At 37.5% G+C, this 20,099-nt stretch overlaps 1 protein-coding gene and 1 non-coding gene across 2 annotated transcripts; one reads left to right on the forward strand and one right to left on the reverse strand.

The window, feature by feature from the left end:
• Positions 1–381: 381 nt before the first annotated feature.
• On the reverse strand, positions 382–488 carry LOC127133268 (small nucleolar RNA R71). Its single transcript, XR_007807256.1, has one exon. It is a non-coding gene; the product is annotated as a small nucleolar RNA R71 (small nucleolar RNA).
• Positions 489–7,482: 6,994 nt separating this feature from the next.
• On the forward strand, positions 7,483–16,108 carry LOC127130185 (uncharacterized). The gene is made up of 2 exons (XM_051059249.1): positions 7,483–7,589; positions 14,899–16,108. Exons 1-2 carry the CDS (start codon positions 7,483–7,485, stop codon positions 16,106–16,108), a joined length of 1,317 nt encoding a protein of 438 aa, XP_050915206.1.
• The last annotated feature ends 3,991 nt before the right edge of the window (positions 16,109–20,099 follow it).

Genomic DNA, 20,099 nt, shown 5'->3' on the forward strand with positions numbered 1-20,099 from the left:
GAGATGGCAGAACCATATCGTGCTCTTCGAGATTACGCTGCTCCATCGCAAGATGAGCCACATTCGAGTATTGCTCCATCCGCAATCGAAGCAAACAACTTCGAACTTAAACCTTCGCTGTTGCAGGCAGTGCAACAAAATCAATTCTCTGGAAATCCTACCGAGGATCCAAACCTTCATTTATCCGTATTTGTCCAATACGCTGATACTGTCAAAGCTAATGGTGTCACTTCAGAGGCAATTCGACTTCGTCTTTTTCCTTTCTCGTTAAGAGATAAAGCTAGAAGATGGCTTCAGTCTCTTCCTTCCAACTCAGTCACCACATGGAATGAGTTGAAGAAAGTCTTTCTTGCCCGATATTTTCCTCCAAGCAAAACAGCTATGTTAAGAGCCCAGATAAATGGATTTAAATAGAAAGATAACGAGTCTCTTTTCGAAGCATGGGAAAGATACAAAGACATGATGAGACTTTGTCCACACCATGGCTTAGAGGACTGGTTAGTGATTCATACCTTCTATAATGGTCTCTTATACAACACAAGGTTAATAATAGGCGCCGCCGCAGGTGGTGCGCTTATGGATAAACCTTATGTCTATGCTTACCAACTTATCGAAAGCATGGCCCAAAACCATTATCAGTGGGGAAGCGACCGAACAATGGTAGAGAAACCTCAAACGAAAAGTGGCATGTACGAGATAAGTAGCCTTGATCACGTTAATGCGAAAGTGGATGCTCTTGCCCAGAAAATTGAAAGTTTAAATGTATCACCTCCAGCCACCGTGGTTGCCGTAACTCAAAATTGCGAAATTTGTGGAATTCAAGGTCACACTCCTACAGATTGTCAACTCCTAACAGGAATCCAAGCAGAGCAAGTAAACTATGCTCAAGGAAATCCCTATTCGCATACCTATAACTCAAACTGGAAGAACCATCCTAATTTTTCATATAAGAGTAACAATGCTTTATATGCACCAGGTCAAGCTCCCAGTCAAGCCCCAGCTATACCTCCTGGATATCAAAAGCCGACCCCATCTACACCTAACAACAATGTTCCTAGGAAATCCAACCTAGAAGTCATGATGGAGAACTTCATAGCTTCTCAACAGCAAACCAATAAAGAGTTCTTAAACCAGAATGTACACACTAACGAACAGATTAAACAACTAGCAAGTAAAGTAGATGCCCTGGCTACCCATAACAAGATGTTGGAAACACAAATCTCACAAGTAGCTCAACAACAAGCGCCTACTGCTGCCCCATCTGGTACATTTCCTGGACAGCCCCAACCTAACCCAAAAAGCCACGCTCATGCAATTATATTGAGAAGTGGAACAGAGGTAGAAGGACCGTCTGACCCAAGAATTGAAAACCAAAACTCTAAAAAGTCAACTGAGGAAGAAAAACCTAAGGAAAAGGAAGAGAGTAATAAGGAAACCATAGAGAAGAAAGAACCTTATGTACCTCCGCCGCCTTATAAACCACCCATCCCTTACCCTCAAAGGCTTATTAAAACCAAAGACGCGGGCCAGTTTAAAAAATTTGTTGACCTACTGAAACAATTAAACGTCACAATTCCATTTACAAAAGCTATTACACAGATGCCCTCATATGCTAAGTTTTTAAAAGAAATTTTATCTAATAAAAGGAAACTTGAAGATAGCGAAACCGTCACACTCACTGTTGAGTGTAGTGCTATAATCCAGAATATGCCTCCTAAACTTAAAGATCCTGGTAGTTTCTCTATACCCTGTCACATAGGAAAATTTGTCATAGATAAAGCCTTATGCGATTTAGGAGCTGGTATCAGTGTTATGCCCTTATCCATATGCAAGAAACTTGAAATGGGAGAATTAAGACCAACTAAAACGTCTGTGCAATTGGCCGATCGTTCTGTTAGATATCCCGTAGGAATTCTTGAAAACGTTCCCGTGCGTATAGGACAATTCTACATCCCAACCGATTTTATAATTATGGACATAAGGGAAGATGAAGTTACACCCATTATATTAGGAAGACCATTCTTAGCAACCACCGGTGCCATCATAGACGTAAAACGAGGACGACTCACTTTCGAAGTAGGAGAAGAGAAAATTGAGTTCATTCTTTCCAAATTTTTGAAGGCACCTGCAATAGAAGACACATGTTACTTCATGGATATCATCGACAAATGCATAAAAGATACAAAAATAGAAAATGACAAATTGTCTGACTATCGTACATAAGACAAACTGAATCAATGTTTAGCAATAACATCAGATCCTACGCAAGGCCTTAAGAAACCGACCCTCGACCTGAAAACACTTCCCAAAAATCTGAGATATGAATTCCTAGACCTAGAACTTGAACGACCAGTGATAGTTAATGCTGACCTAGGAAAACTCGAAACCGAAAAACTCCTACATATCTTAAGAAAATATCCAACCGCACTAGGATACAACATCTCTGATCTTAAAGGGATAAGTCCTTCTATTTGTATGCACCGCATCATGCTAGAAGAAGACTGTAAAACTTCTAGGGAACACCAGAGGAGACTAAACCCGATCCTGAGTGAGGTAGTGAAGAAGGAAGTAACGAAGTTATTAGAGGCGGGTATAATATATCCTATATCTGATAGCAAAAGGGTTAGTCCTGTACACATAGTACCAAAGAAGGGAGGTATAACCGTTATCGAAAATGAAAAAGGAGAAACTATAACCAAACGAATCGAATCGGGATGGAGAATATGCATTGACTATAGAAAGCTAAACAAAGCAACCCGAAAAGATCACTTTCCTTTACCATTCATAGACCAGATGTTAGAGCGATTAACAAAGCATTCTCATTTCTGCTATCTGGACGGTTACTCAGGCTTCTTTCAAATACCAATTCATCCTGATGACCAAGAAAAGACAACATTCACATGCCCTTTTGGTACCTTCGCTTATCGAAGAATACCGTTTGGCTTGTGCAACGCTCCCACAACCTTCCAAAGGTGCATGATGGCAATATTCGCCGATTTTCTCGAAAATAGCATGGAAGTCTTTATGGATGACTTTTCCGTATGCAGGCAAAGTTTCGAAGAATGTCTTGAAAACCTAGAAAGAGTTCTAGAACGATGTGTAAAAGTAAACCTAGTACTTAATTGGGAAAAATGTCACTTTATGGTACAAGAAGGAATTGTTTTAGGACACATCATATCAAATAGAGGAATTGAAGTAGACAAAGCCAAAATAGAAGTAATCGAAAACCTTCAACCCCCGAAAACTGAGAGAAGTACGAAGCTTCCTAGGACATGCCGGTTTTTACCGACGATTTATTAAAGATTTCTCTAAAATAACTAAACCTTTAACCGGATTACTATTGAAAGACGCTGAATTCATATTCGACAACAAATGTTTAGAAGCATTTCAAACACTTAAACAAGCATTTATCTCCGCGCCCATAATGCAGACTCCGGATTGGAATGAACCATTCGAAATAATGTGTGACGCAAGTGACTACGCCGTAGGCGCTGTTTTAGGACAACGAAAGGATAAAAAACTTCACGTCATATATTATGCAAGTAGAACTCTAGATGAAGCACAGATGAATTACGCCACGACCGAGAAAGAACTTTTAGCAGTAGTGTTCGTATTAGATAAATTTCGTTCTTACTTGGTCGGAGCTAAAATAGTTGTTTACACTGACCACGCTGCCATTAAGTACCTCTTAACAAAAAAGGATTCTAAACCTAGACTTATAAGGTGGATCTTGTTGTTACAAGAATTTGATTTGGAAATCAAAGATAAAAAAGGAACTGAAAACGTAGTAGCAGATCACCTTTCTAGACTTGAAAACCTGGATCCAGAAAGAACATCGATCAATGATGACTTCTCGTACGATAAACTCATAGCTAATCTGGAAGAAAATAGAGCTGATGAACAGGTAAGGACCACCTTGGTTGTATGCGTTACACCATGGTACGCCGACTTTGTCAATTATTTAGCCGCCGGAATAGTTCCACTTGATTTATCCTACCAACAAAAGAAACGATTCTTCCATGACATGAAACAGTATTACTGGGACGACCCTTTACTTTTCAAAAGAGGCCCCGATGGTATTTTCCGTCGGTGTATACCTGAAGAAGAGGTGGAAAGTATAATCCAACATTGTCATTCCGCTCCTTATGGTGGACACGCAAGTACATCCAAGACCTGCTCTAAAATCTTACAAGCCGGTCTTTATTGGCCAAACATATGGAAGGATGTACATGCTGCTATCAAGAAATGTGATAGATGTCAACGCACAGGAAACATATCTAGACGTGACGAGATGCCACAAAAGGGCATTTTGGAAGTAGAGATTTTCGACGTGTGGGGAATAGATTTCATGGGACCTTTTCTACCTTCTTTCGGTAACAAGTACATACTTGTAGCGGTTGACTACGTATCGAAATGGATTGAAGCTATAGCTTCTCCAACAAACGACACACGAGTAGTAACTAGACTCTTTAAGAATATAATCTTTCCAAGATTTGGTGTCCCAAGAATAGTCGTCAGTGATGGTGGATCGCATTTCATATCCAGGATACTCGAAAAATTATTGGTTAAGTATGGTGTAAAACATCGAGTAGCAACACCTTACCATCCTCAAACCAGTGGACAAGTGGAAGTGTCTAACAGAGAAATTAAACAAATATTGGAAAAAACAGTCGCCACCTCAAGGAAAGACTGGTCAACGAAATTACCCGAAGCTTTATGGGCATATCGAACCGCTTACAAGACTCCCATAGGAACAACCCCATTTAAGCTTGTTTATGGTAAATCCTGCCACCTCCCTGTAGAGTTAGAACATAAGGCCTATTGGGCTATTAAAAACTTAAATTTAAACTATAAGGCCGCCGGTGAAAAGCGAATCCTTGATATAAACGAATTAGAGGAACTCAGACGAGACGCTTACGAAAATGCCAAGATCTACAAAGAAAGAACGAAAAAATGGCATGATAAGCGCATATCAAGAAAAACTTTCAACCAAGGCGACGTAGTCCTGTTGTTTAACTCTAGGCTTAAGTTATTTCCAGGAAAACTATGATCTAGATGGTCAGGCCCTTTCCAAGTCACTAATGTTTTCCCTAGTGGAGCTGTGGAAATTAAAGGCAAATCTACTGAAGCATTTATCGTAAACGGGAAGCGTCTGAAACATTATCACTATGATGAAAACAATGAAGACTCACAAATCCTGCACTTAGACGTATTGTCTCCTAAATCTATAGATTAAGATTTACTAGTTTTATGTCGAGCTTGCGACATTAAACAAAGTGCTTCGTGGGAGACAACCCACAACTTTCTATTTTTATTTTTTTTCTTTGATTATCCCTTTTGATTTTATTTAGTATTCATTCTTCAGTTATTTTATTTTATAAAACTTTTCTTCTTTTCTCCTTTCGGCATCTGGCCAAATCCTGACTAAATTCCTGTTTTTCTTTTCTTTAGTTAACACTAACCTGATGGGACAAATTGATCGTATGGGTATCAAATTCAGAGGGAAAGCTCAGAAACAAAAGTTTGAAGAACTAGCAGAGAGAGAGATGCTACCTAGTTTCTATGCTGATGATTGGGCAATGACTGCCCTTGGACTAAGAGAGAGTGTCATGTATTTGCTGAGTCAAATAGGGTGGGAAACCACTCCTATTCGAAGATAATTTGTCACTTACCGGAGGCTAACTCTAGAATTCCTTAGCTCCCTGATCTATCTACCCAGCCATGGAAAAGGAATAAGCAGAGGTTTCATTCAGTTCAGGATGTTCAATATGGAGTATCAATTTAACATTCAAGACTTCACTAACCTTTTAGGGTTCCCTACCTCTTTTGATACATTCACAGTGAGCCAAGAAGACTTTTTTGAATATAGAGAACTTGAACAATTTTGGGGAAGTTTGACTGGAAATGACGACCCCGAGGAACATGAGTTTCTTTCTGGGAACATACATAACCCTACCTTTCGTTATTTCCATAAGATCCTGGCCCACACCCTTTTTGGGAAGAAGTCAAATATTACTACAGTTTCACGTGATGAACTCTTCATCATATTTTGTGCTTCCCAAAACCGCCCAGTTAATGGTGCCACTTTTATGTTGGCGAATTTTGACCGCCTTATTCAAGATGACCGAGCACCAATTCAAATAGGCGGATTGATAACCATGATTGGTAATGCTATCAGATTACGCCAACCCATGCTTGACTTGAGCCCTTTTTGTGGCATTGCACCTATGAGTATACCCTTCCTCTTCAACACTATGTATATAAGAAACCTAGGGCTTGAAGAGTTTGAACTGATAGTCAACAACCAAGTTCTTTGCTTATTCACCTTGCCTAGTCCGAGGACTAGTGTTCATAACCGAAACAATTGGCTCTACAATCTGAATGGAATACCTTCTCCTGTTAGATCTACTGAATCCATCCAAGACTATGAGATTTGTGACGACCTGACTCCTTATGCTGAGTCTGACCCTCAAACACCATCTGGTTATTATGATGTTGACTCTCCACCTCATCCTATCCCGACCGAAAAGTCGGCAATACCTGATCTTAGACATCATATGCCCGGAACTGATTATAACACCGCCATTCAAGCTTTGATGTCAGAACAAGACGCCATCAGGGAAGAGTTAGCTAATATGGGACAAGAATTTATGGAATGCATGGGTCGAATGACAAATCAATTCCACGAGTTGCTAAACCGTGTTGACTCCTTTGCTCCTCCGGCAAAAGATACGTTAAGTGGCTAGAAGTTTTTAGTTAATTAGTTTTAGTTTTAGGAAATTTATAGTTTGGTTTCACATTACTTTTAATCTTAGTATTTGTTTTTCGCATGTTTTCTCTTATCTTCAAATGTTACATTATGTTTATTTTATGAAGCTATTGCATTATTGGTTTATTTTATTTTATCTTGATCTATGCAATATCTGCAATTATCAATAATGATATTTATTATATGCTACTTACATGGCCTATTAGAAGAAAAAAATATTTACACTATGGTGTGTAATAGAGTAACAGCAGTTCAAAAAGGTAACAATAGCCAACTATAATAAACATAAACAAAACAAAATAAAAACAATAAAAATAATAATAACAAATTATGAAGAACCCACGAAAGTGACCGTTGCAAGCTGGTGTGATGAGCGTCACACAAGTCATCACGGTCGTCACGCAAGTGCATGTGACGCCCGTAACGCCCCTATCACGAGCGTGACAGCCCCAGAATAGGTGATCGTTGCTAACCGTTGGGGACACGACCGTTGCTCCCCCACCTTTTTATTTTCCCCATTCATTCACCTCTTTACTCCATCCCACTCACATTCAATCACATTTATTTTCCTTTCACCCACCTCTCTTCCAACTTCCAAAAACTTTCCCTATAAATACCTACACTCAATTTCTCCCTAAATCACATCATTCTAACAAACAATTCTATACAAATACATTTTCATCTTCTTTCCTTCTTTCAACCCACCTGTCAATATGGCAGAAAACCAACAACTCGGAAATATTATCTTCCGATCCGAAGATGATAATTACCAACGCGAGCAGTTCGAGCGGTTTCAACAACGAGGTGTCGTCTCTACCAGGTATCCTGATTTAAATTGCTTACAAGAATTAGGACTGCTTCAAGGTGTGCAATGGCTACTTAGGCTTGCTGATTTAACCTTTCTGTGCACACACAATCAACCTACCTACCCATCACTCACCTTAAAATTTTTAAGTTCCTATTCCTACACAACTTCAACCGGTGAAGACGAGTATTTAACCGGTACCGCAACTTTCCGCATGTTCAACACCGAGTATTCACTATCCCAGAACCAATTGAGTGCCATGCTACACTTCCCTGTAGAAGGCCAGGTCCACCCAAGAATCCCTCCGAACTCACAGTGGCACATAAACGCCTTTGACCTCTTTAGAAGAATATCCGGTGTGGAAACCAACAACTGGGATGCACTACTTGCTTCGCACATACATAACCCAACCATTCGGTACTTTATCCGCATCATGCAAAACACCATTTTTGGTCGACCCAACAACAGCAAAGTCAACGCCAAGGAATTATTCTTCCTCCACTGCGTCTTTGAAATGAATACAAAGGTAAACGCCGCCTCTTTCTTATTTCATCATATTCGCACCCTATGTGCTAGAGGCCGCCAACCTTTTGTGATTGGGGGATTAATAACCACAATAGCGCTTGGTCTGAATCTAGGGCACCGACTCCAAAATTTACAATCCTTGCCACCCCTTTTATGGACATAAGCTATTGTCGTTCCAGCCGCCTAATCAAAAACAGGGTAGGCGGAAGGTACTATCTTATGGTAAATAACCAAGAAGTCCCAAGCGTTGTCTTGCCCAACATAACCCTCACAGATGTCACCAACCCCGACCGATTCCTCTACGACCTGAATGCTCCCGAAGATACCGAGGCTACACAAGCAAACCCGCCCCCGGACGAGTTTGAGGAAATGGAGCAAGGTGATCAAGATCCTGAGCAACAGTCAACCCCGCTAAACCCTTCCGAGAATGCAAGCGGTCCATCCTCCCGACGTCGTCGAAGAAGAAGGCCAGCCACTAATGATGACATCATGGATGCTATAGAACATCAAACCCAACGACTTGATGCCATGCAGGTGCAGAACAACGAAGTGATGCAACTGATGCGCCAGATGCAACAACAACAGGAAGTAAGAAATGCAATAACCGACCAGCGGTTCACCGATTTGCTCAGTAGGTTCGATGACTTGGAAGTTCATCAACGATCACCGGGGCCGAGAACAAGAGGACGTCGGCAAAATTAAGCATTTTTTTTTATTATTTCCCTTCTTTTCGCTTTTCTTCAAAACATTGAGGACAATGTTTCGTTTAAGCATAGGGGGGAAAACTTTGTTTCAGTATGATTATTCCTCTTTCAACATCTCTTTTTCAAGTATGCTATTTTCCCTTTCATTGTTATTTCCCTTTCATTTATATCATAATTTAAAAAAAAAATTAATAATATATATTTATTTTAAGTTGAATCCCTAGTGTGAAAATTTCTATTATCTATTCCCCTCAATTTTCTTGAGCCACAACAAAAAATTAACACACTCGATAAGTATAAAGGTTGCTTAATTTAAAACTTGAGTAAATTAAGACAAAAAATTATTACCGCCCCAACGCTCTAAACAAACCTCAACATGTTAGATCAGAAAAAGTACCTATTATACCAAGTCCTTGAACTTTTAGTTTTATAGTAACCCCAAGTAGTTTATACGAGAAGTCAGCACCATCCTAATAGCAAACTACGTGGAGAGCCGATGAATGTAAGTGAATGATTCCCAAGACAATATATTAGAAAAAAAATCAGGAAATGCACTAATTAAGTTAGGTGATCGTTACCCGATCATTTAATCCAAAGGTTGCGAATCCTACAAAAACATGGTATGAATGATCCATTGTGAGTTGGTTCAGCGGTTTCTGGTGCTGAACTTGGTAGGGCGGACTACGGTCCGATCCTCCGCAATCTGCAATGGACTAAATAACGAAGTTATCCAACTTATGTACCAGAACTTCAAGCTAAAAAGGGGATCAGAATCACTAACCGGTTACTCCACTATGTGCGCGAAAAGATAAAGGGCTTAATGTGATTTCGCTAGAATGAAAACGGGTGAAATAAGAGTAAAGGAACCAGGATAGCTGTAATAGCGTGACTCGAACTGGTTTGCATAAAGGGGGATTATTGAGTATTGTAACGGTAGTTGTTGATGTTAAGATTAAGCTCAGGCTATCTTTTAAACGAGATTCACTTGCAACCTACTATGAATTGATGTGTGTTTGGAAATTTCATCTGGCTAATATTTTAAAACAATTTCTATACTGTATCTTGCTTGAGGACAAGCAAAGGTCTAAGTATGGGGGAGTTTGATAACATGAAATAATATCACACTTTTGGACTCGATTTAATTAAATTATATTATTATTTGTTTCGATTTATTTTATATTATTCGATATTGCTTGGTATTTTCCTTCTATTTATTTCAAGTAACACTATTTGAAGCATACGTGAAAAAAGAAAGAAATGAGGTGTAAAAAGAGGATGAAAAGCATTTCACTAAAGCCCAGCCCACAAAGAAGCACTGAGACTCTGTGACGACCGCCACACAAGGCGTGACGAGCGTCACGCCCCTGCTAAGTGTTACGAGCGTAACACATGGTGTTACGAGCGTCACACCCCATTCCTATATTTTTGGTTTTGACGCGTAATAGAAGGCACGTTCCTCCTTTTCCTTCGCTTGACCAGTGGACTCGTTGAAGCAAACTGAATGGATTGACGCATAAACGGTCACCTAATGGATTGATATAAATATGTCCAATTGTGGAACCCTGGGGCTCTCGTTCAATTTTCCAGATTTCGGCACCGTACATTATTTTTACTACTTTTTAATTTTCCAGCACTTTACTTCCCTAGCAATTTTTATTTCCTTTTTTTCTTTTCCAAGCATTCAATTAATTTTTCACACAATAGTTTCTACACCGGAAACTATTGTGTATCTTTTACTGGATCTAACCTTACGTTAGGTCATAGTATTTTATTCCTTCGATTTTATTTTCCTGTCTGATCGAAGATTGTGAAGAACAAATCCAACCGGTTTGTGGTGGAGTGTTCAAAGCATCGAGGCTATGAATAATCAAGATTTCTATTAATTTTACAGGTTCTTTAATTTTATTGTTTTAATTTATATATGCTCTATACTATTGTTTATCTATACTGTTTGTCTGATATGGCTGTATTTAAGCATAATTATTGTTTATGCGCGTTTAGCATGTCCGGCTAATTACTTAGATATCGGTATGTAAAGTAAGTGGAATAAAGGAATCAAAACTAAGTTGATTTAAATTTATTTACAAATAAAGTCACTCTTTTTAATGGTCTCAATTTACAGAATTAATACCAAAGTTTTTGTACGAGAGTAAAAGACATAAAGAAGTTAAAATCAATAGAACGACAGTTTTAGCTTTTAACTGGACAGTGTAAATTGGACATTAACCTTAAATCAGGGCAAGAGCAATTTTTAAGGTTAATTAAATTCTAATCATTTTCAAAAAGTATTTTTAAAGGTTAAATATGAGGATGAGAGTTAAGAATTTAGGTTTAATCATATAATCTAAGTCAACAGAGCGAGAGTTTGAGACGAGGGCGTTTAAATGGTTAGTATTTTCTAAAAAAGAGTTTCTAAAGATCCTATTGTTTTCAAAAAGTGATTTTAGACTTAACTAAATAGTGAGAGCATACGTTAATTTAAAGTCATAGTTTTATTCAACAGAGCGAGAGTTTGAGAAAAGACTTTTAACCAATAGTGTCTACTGAAAGGACTTATTTTAAAACTAAGAAACCAACGAAGATTTGATTCCCCAATTACGACGAACTACATACCGATATCCGCGTTATCTAATATTTAATCTAGATCTTATTTTAGTTTTATTTTCCTCCCCAATCATAAAAACATCATCCGCCTTAGCTTTACAAAGTAACCTTAGAGAAATGGTATATCGATTCATAAGTCCCTATGGGATCGATATCTTTTAAAACTACGCGATTAGACTGTGCACTTGCAGTTAATACCCCAATCGACTCATAAAGTCGCGATTAACTTTAGATCGCAATCTGGTTATGTGTTTTGCTTGAACGGTGGCGCTGTGAGCTGGAAAAGTTCAAAGCAAGATACAGTTGCTGATTCTACAACCGAGGCCGAGTATATTGCTGCCTCAAGTGCAGCAAAGGAAGCTGTTTGGATAAAAAAGTTCATTAGTGAACTTGGCATGGTCCCTAGCATTGTGGATCCCATTGGTCTCTATTGTGATAACAATGGTGCTATCGCACAAGCTAAGGAGCCTAGATCTCACCAACGATCCAAACACATACTCAGGCGTTATCATCTCATTCGAGAGATAATAGATAGAGGAGATGTGAAAATATGTAGAGTACCTACACTTGACAATATTGCTGACCCACTGACAAAGCCTCTTGCGCAGCAGAAGCATGATGGCCATACTAGATCAATGGGCATTAGGGGTATGCCTGATTGGCTCTAGTGCTAGTGGGAGATTGTTGGTGTAAGCCATAGAGGCCAATACTTTTGGTACTTGTATCGAATTATTTATTAATAATAACAGGCATTTTCTTTATTATGTTTGATTAATAAAGTCCCTAGAATAGTTAGTCCGTTTAATGCATCAAGTGTGACTTGATCATGAGACCACATTAAACATAAGGATACTATTCTTAAAGTATCCGTAGTCGAGCTTTATTGGGAAGTGGGATAACAGTAAAGTATTGAGACTATTATGTTTGTAGACTGATGATCACATCTCATGGATCATGGATAAAGAGTTATCAAGTCTTAAACATAGGTATGAATATTAAGAGTAATATTTATACCGGATTGACCCGCTATGAGAATACTATATAGAAAGTTATGCAAAGTGTCATAAGTTATTCTCATGGTGATAATGGTGTATACCACTCTTCGACCTGAAACCACTATGGATCCTAGATGTAGAGTCGAGTGCTTTATTGTTGATCCAACGTTGTCCTTAACTGGATAACCATAAAGACAGTTGATGGGTACTCCACAAAGCATGCTGAGGGACATGAGTGTCCTAGATGGAATTTGCCCATCCTGCGTAACAAGATAAATGTCTATGGGCCCAATATTGAACTGGACAAGGATGACACAGTCTATACCTTGTGTTCAATATAGACATAAGGGCAAAAGGGTAATTATACACATAATTATTATCACATGAGGTTTTGTCAAATCACATGACATTTTCGTGACTTGGGTAGCAGTGATGTGTTGCTAGATACCGCTCACTGTTTATTATGTTAAATGCGTGATTTAATATAATTGCCAACGTCGCGAAAACCTATAGGGTCACACACAAAGGACGGATTGATGAGAGATAGAGTAACTAAGGAACACCGTAAGGTACGGTGCACTTAAGTGGAATACGAAATATGGTAAGGTACCAAATACTTAAGTGATTTTGGAGTATTATGAGATATGGGCCAAAATACACTTAAGTGGGCTTTTAGCTTGAAGCCCACACAAGTGGTTCTATAAATAGAACCCTTGGGTAGAAGCATTGTAACTTAGAGACTCAAATTCAAGTGAAGACTTGGAATTTCGTTTCCCTCTCTCTCTCACTCAAAGCCTTCATTCGTACCAGCTAGCATTGAGATTGAAGGAACCCGTTTGTGTGGACTGAGTAGAGACGTTGTCATCGTTCAACGTTCGTGATCGCTCCGTGGATTTGTATCCAAGGTTTTGATCGTTACAAGAGATCTGCACCAAATGTTTGAATCGCCACAAGAGGTAACGATTCTATCACTGATCATGCCCATTCGTAAGGATCACTAAATGGAAAAAATTTTAAATTCCGCTGTGCCTTGGATGGTAATTCTCCTTCAAGGATGTCCTTCATGAACTTTGCATATGTAGGCATTTTCTCAAGGGCCTCGGAAAATGGAATGTTGATTTGTAACTGACTAAATATATCCAAGAACCGAGCATAATGCCTAGCATTGTCCTTCTTGGAAGGAGCATGAGGATATGAAAATTTTTGAATTGGAATATTATTCAACTTCTCCTTCCCCTTTTGATTATTTTTCTTTTCTACTTCTTCTTTCTCACTTTTCTCTTTTTCAACTATTTCCCCATCAACATTTTTTCTACTTTAATCTCATCTTTTTCCTTCTCCTTTTCTACTACAATTTTCTCTTCATCCACTTCATCACTAATGCCCATGTCAATTTTTCTACCACTACGGGTTAAAATAGATTTACAATGCTCTTTCAGGTTGTCTTGAGTGTTTGCGGAAAAAGTTATTTTGTATTGATCGACTAATTGTTTAGACAATTGACCAACTTGAGTCTCAAGATTTTTGATGGCCGCATCGGTACTCTTTTGGTTAGCCATTGAGATTTGCATGAATTGGGTGAGAGTGTCTTCCATCTTTGAGTTTTCACCTTGAGGTTGGGAGGTTGATTGTAGTTTTGATAAGGATTTTGACGGTTAGAAGGCCCGACCTCTTGTCTCCAACCTTGTCTCCAACCTTGGTTATTTTCTCTTTGTTGGTAATTGAAGCTACGCAAAATATGCCCGGACACATTGCACGCTCAAAGATACAACATAGTCACCACCGAACTTTATTTAATCCCAAAAGAGGAAAAGAAAAATACCGATAAAACTCAAGGAAAACAGAGAAACGGGTAAGAAAGTATGTTATGCAAGGGGAATATATTATCACTCATCACATTCATGGTATTTCATGGGAACCGTTTTGAATGCTCTTGCTTGGATGATTGTTGTTATCTTCATGTACCTACAATAGAAAATGGGTTAGAAAAAGAGTAATTGAGTCTCCACATATTCATCTAAAATCTTAAAATTATAAAAGAGGAAATCTCTCACTTATAAATACTCAAGTCTCCACATTTTCAATCAATGTGAGACTATTACTCATACTATTCACATTGGATAGATTCTCAACAGAAATGAAATAGTTTTCAAATTGAATTTTAAGAGTTAGAAATGAAAACTTAGAAGAAAAAAAATAATGATGAAAGAGCCAGAATTGAAATACTATATGACTTTTGGCTTGCTATTTTTAGCACGTGGGTTAGGGTTTTGTTAGAAACCACAAATTTATTTAATTATTATTATAAATTAAAAATAATTGGTTTGCTATTTTTTAGCTGTGTACGTTAATTTGGCTTGTTATTTTTTAACCGTGTGGATTAATTTTTTTAATTATTATTATCTATTAAAAATATTTGATTGGTTATTTTTTATCCATGTGGGTTATTTTTTCAGAAAGCAATAAATTTAATTAATTATTCTTATTTATAAAAAGTGTGGCTGACTATTATTTAGCCAAACGTGTAGGTTACAAAAACAAACTCAAGTTCAAATCTCTATCTATTGTCTCTAAACAATTTCTCTCCATCACCAACCGTCTCATATTCTCTATGAAAATTGATCATCTTCATCTTTGTTATCTCTCTCGTTTCTTCCATAGATTCTCCAACCTTAATTCCCTTGAACTCTTGTTTGGCACCCATAATCTCCACGCAGACATTGCTTTGGCTCTACGTAGCAGACCAAAATTGAAATCTTTATCTTTTTCCGGGTTTGAGTTAAACGATTCGAACTACATTTCACATTACATTGATTCCTTCCTGAGTTTGAAGGCTTTAAATTCTCTTATGTTCGTGTCTTCGCAAATATCTGATCACTTTCTTTATTCTGTTGCAAGAGAAGGTCTTCCTTTGAAGAAGTTTGGTCTTGCAAATTGTATGGGTTATAGTTACCATGGAATTTATGATTTCTTATCCAAGTGTCACACCATACAACATTTGGGTCTTCAAGGTGTTCATTTTCTAAAGAATCATCATGTTGCCCGGTTGTCTTTGCTTCTTCCTGATTTGATTTCTATAAACCTTACTGAATGTTCCAAACTCAGAGAACCAGCTTTATTGGCACTCATTAAGAACTGTCATTCACTTGTTATGATCAAAATGGAAAACATATATATTGAGAGGAAGACGGTAGCAAATTCTCATATTTTGAAAAAATTTGATGTCAACCCTCAATTTAAGTATCTATGTTTGGCTAACACTTCATTCGTAAACCACCAGACCATCCTATTGTTTGCTTCAGTTTTCCCTAATTTGGAGGTTCTCGATTTAAGTTTTTGCCATGACATATCTAGAAATAGTATTTGTCAAATTTTAAGTAGATGTTGTAAACTTAGATATCTAAATTTGACCAACTGTGAGAATGTGAGCGGACTTAAAATGAACTCTGTAGTTCACCAGTTAGAGGAGTTGGACTTATGTGCTACAAATGTTGATGATGAAACACTCTATGAGATCTCAAAGAGTTGTTGTGGACTTTTGAAACTATTATTGACATGTTGTAAATATGTCACGGAAAAGGGAGTGATGCGTGCTGTTGAAAACTGCACACAATTGGAAGACATCTATTTGATGTATTGTGATAAAGTGAATCCTGATACGGTTGTTTCAATGCTTTCATCAAGACCATCATTACATGTGTGGTGATCAAGCTAATGATGACGATGTTGTTGTCTCAATGTTTTCATCAAGGACATCATTAAAAAAAAATCGTCCAACCTCTTTTTTGTTTTAGTGACATAAAGAGAAAACTCTTTTTGTTAGAATTCTCTTTTTCTAATTATGGATGTATTATTTGTTGAAGTTTTCATCGGATGTATTTTGTTTTTTAGATTTGTTTCTATTTAATCGTCATTTTATTGAATAATATTCATCTAAATATAGTTAATTTTTTATATGAAGTTTTAAATTTAGATGTTTTTCTTTCCTCTAACTTGAGTTATATAATTTTCATATATGCAAAAGAGTTTTATTATGATATATGTAAGAAATAAAAGACAGTGTGGCCATGCATCCCAAGCATCAATTGCAGTAACGTCATAACTGATAACACCATGTGGATTGTTCGTCTTGGCCATGGTTTACTAGCAGCATGGCTTTGAGATTTTGTAAGGACTGATAAGTCAAGATTAAGTATTAACATTCTTTGGAGCAATTGAAATTAGCAATGAGTATATGAAATTTCTCAGTCCATTATTTTCAATTTTTCCATTTGAAAATTGGCATCTTTGATCATTTCTTGAATTTTAAGGCTTGGATTTCTTGAATTTCATTTGTTGTGGCAACTTTGTGATAATAATCAATTTTGGTGGTGTTGCGCCGTACATGGGGCACTAGCTGGATGACAGGTATGTGTGAGGCACCATGCGGTTTAGTCGTTCGTCTCTGTCGCAGTCTGGTTTCAGGGAGTCTGGTCAAGACGGGTGTGCTCTGCAGTTTTTGGTTTGCAGCAGCCAGTCGAGTCTGCTGTTTCTGGTTTGTTCTAGTGCAGGTTTTTGGTCTGGTGGGCCTATCCACAATGTTGTTTCGGTCTGCTTCAGGCTAGTCACACTCTCATTTCGATCTGCTACGGCCTATCCTTTGAGCTGTTTCGGCCTCTGTGGGTCTATGGTCTGGTGCGAATTGGTTGCCTGTTAAAAAAACAGTGATACTTTTTGAAATATCAAGCAGTGATATAAGACATGTATTTGAAAAACAATGGTGCTTCATAGTTAAATTTACACAATGTCCTTTAACCTTTGTCGTAATCTTTCTATATGGGAAATTTTCATTAAATTGGCATCACCAAATATTTCTTCTTAACACATTAAATTGGCATGAGACTTTTCTTAGTCACTAGGATTAGAGGATTAATGCAAAATTTTCGTTTTACACTTTCATGTTATAAAAGGCATAACAGTGCATAAATAAGTTTATAGACCTAACTTGGAACTTTATTACAAGAATGCTATCTACACATCAAATTCTTAATAAACCAGAGACGAGACGTGTCACGTTGAGTTTTCTTTAATTTTAATCAATAACAAACACCGAAATCAAAAAGTGTGACTATTATTCTTAAGGATGACCTTGTAAATGTTACCATAGATAAAAGTTCATCAACCAAACTACAATGATTTATAATGCATCAGCGCTATCAATAGGGTCAACTTTCACTGTCTGATTAGATGTATTCGCTAGTTTTTCTGGTTGTATCTTCATTTCACATCACATCAAGTTTATTTCACTTTTACCTATTAGAATTCCACTCATACATTCAGTGGCATTGGAGACCCTATATGAATGGATTTTCATTAAACTGATTCATAATGAATGCCTTAACCTTTCTATTTGATCTTAGACCATGATTCTAGCGGATTGGTTATTATGGAATTAGAGTTTTTTTTTCTTTACTGTCAAAATGCATTGTAATGTCTTGTCTCAGATTAGATGTATATGAGGTTAAATTTGTTTAGTTCTCTTTCTTTCTTTCTGGTTCAATTGAGAACCTAGGAAAGAAGTTATTACTTCATTATATTGTTTTGATAAGTGTCAAATTAACTTGTTTCACATAAGGACATATTAACTAGAATCCAAGTAATCACATGAAAAATCTCTCAATTTTTCATAAAAAGAATATAAAATATTTATGTGAACTTTTTAACTATGTTACTATAAGTGAAAATATCCAAGAAAATCACAAAACATTAAGTTTAAGTAGTTGAGAACTCGTTGGGTGAAGTAGTGGCTCACCCAACTAAAAGCAGACAAAACAGAGCACCCTTCCGGTAGTTTTCTCGTTAGGCGAAGACATTGGCTCGCTAGACAAGCAAAGGCAGTTCAAATATAACTTCCAGGCTAAGTTATTTTATGGAAAAGTAAGACAACTCATTCGGCGAGATGGAAAACTCGTTAGGTAAAACAAGGTGGTTCAGAGACCTCCTCACTAAGTAACTTCAAGGTGAGGGAATAGTTTTCTTGCTGGGCAAGAATGGGCGGCTCACTAAGCGAAATATAGAGTCCAAAGCCAACTTGGAAAAGTTGGACATAACTTGTGGATGAAGAAAGTAGGTTCTCTGGGCGAACTAAAGGCCTCACTAAGCGAGAATGCATGCTCATACTATAAATAAAAGACACAACCATTCAGTCAAGAAATCACTCATTGTATAATTCTATATCAGAGAAACATAAATTCAACAGAGAGAAAGGAGATATTTAAGATTTAAGGTGGAGGCATTGTTCGGTCACAAAAAATTTATTGATGTTATTCCATCTCTTTCTTCTTGATCGTTATTATAAAACTATTTTGAGTAAGAGTATCTAATTTTCTTTTGTTGGGATTAGATGTAGTTGTCCAAACACATATCTTGATCATTGCATTATACGTAGTTCTAGTTATGAATTAATAATGAAGATTGTCTTCGTTATTAATGTTTGTTGTAACCTAGCTAACTATAATTTGTTTTCATAGTTTTGAATCGATATTAAAAAATACTTTTCATTACTAGACCAAAGACTTTCATTTGTGAGAAGCTAAAACTCATGAGACGGAATTAGGTTTAGCATCACATATACTATATAATCTTTATGCTACCATATTGGTTTACAGGTGTAGCACCTCAAATTTTCCCTCCTCATTCATACATTCATTTTTAGGTCATTTAACATCTCATATTGCATTTCAGCAAAAGTTCGTTCCTGAGCTGTCATGCTCGCTAGGCGAGCAGGATGGTTCGCCTAGCGAGTCCCAAACTGTCATGCTCGCTAGGCGAAGCCCACGCGTTTTTTAAAAATAAATAAAGATATAACAGAAAGATCATGAGCTTGAATTGCCTTCATTTTGAGCCCACCAAGCCACGAAAATTAGAGTATAAACTCTGAAAATTCCTTGGAACAAAACCCTAGCCTAACTAATCAGAGCAGCCTCCAGACAGGGAAGAAAGGACTCATTTGCACAAAAACACCTCTACCAATTCCATCTCATATAAACCCTAAGATTGCTCTGCAAACCCAACTGTGCAATTCAATTTCAACCGATCTCTCCAATCAGGTTTGCCTTATTTCCATTACTTTACGCTTTCAATCTGAAATTTCTGAATTATGAGGTATTATGGGTGAATTTGGAAGAGTGGGTATCGTTAGGTTTTGCATGTGGGTTTAGATGTGTATGAATATGTAGAACAATGCCTTGAATGTTTAATAACTTAATTTCTGAAATGAGTACCATAGGATTTGGGGTTTTGGAAATCGTACTGTTATCAAAGAAGAATCCAGAACCCGCAGGCATTCTCTAGCACCTCACTAAGCGAACATGTAGCGAAGCTTCGCTGAGTCTTCGCTAAGCGAAGCAGTAGCGATCGTGACAGTAGCTTTTTTCTGTTTGCTCTCTAATCTGTTTTGTGTTTTGTGTGACATGTTTTCTATTGCACTTGTGTACTGTTTACCTGACGCTGTTGTTATTATGATTCTTCTGTTTGGTGCAACTCTTGATTGCACCCCATCTTATTATGCTAACTTGTTTGTTGAGTTTTTGTGAGGGATCACATGACTCTTGAAGAGATAGCTTGCTCGGTATTCCACTTTATTTGTGGGGTACCATTGTGGAGATTTATTCTGATTACTTCGCTGACTTGCTTTCTTTGGTGGTGCTAGCTTGAGA

Source organism: Lathyrus oleraceus, chromosome 3 (genome assembly GCF_024323335.1).
Source record: "Lathyrus oleraceus cultivar Zhongwan6 chromosome 3, CAAS_Psat_ZW6_1.0, whole genome shotgun sequence".
Classification (NCBI taxonomy): Eukaryota; Viridiplantae; Streptophyta; class Magnoliopsida; order Fabales; family Fabaceae; genus Lathyrus; species Lathyrus oleraceus.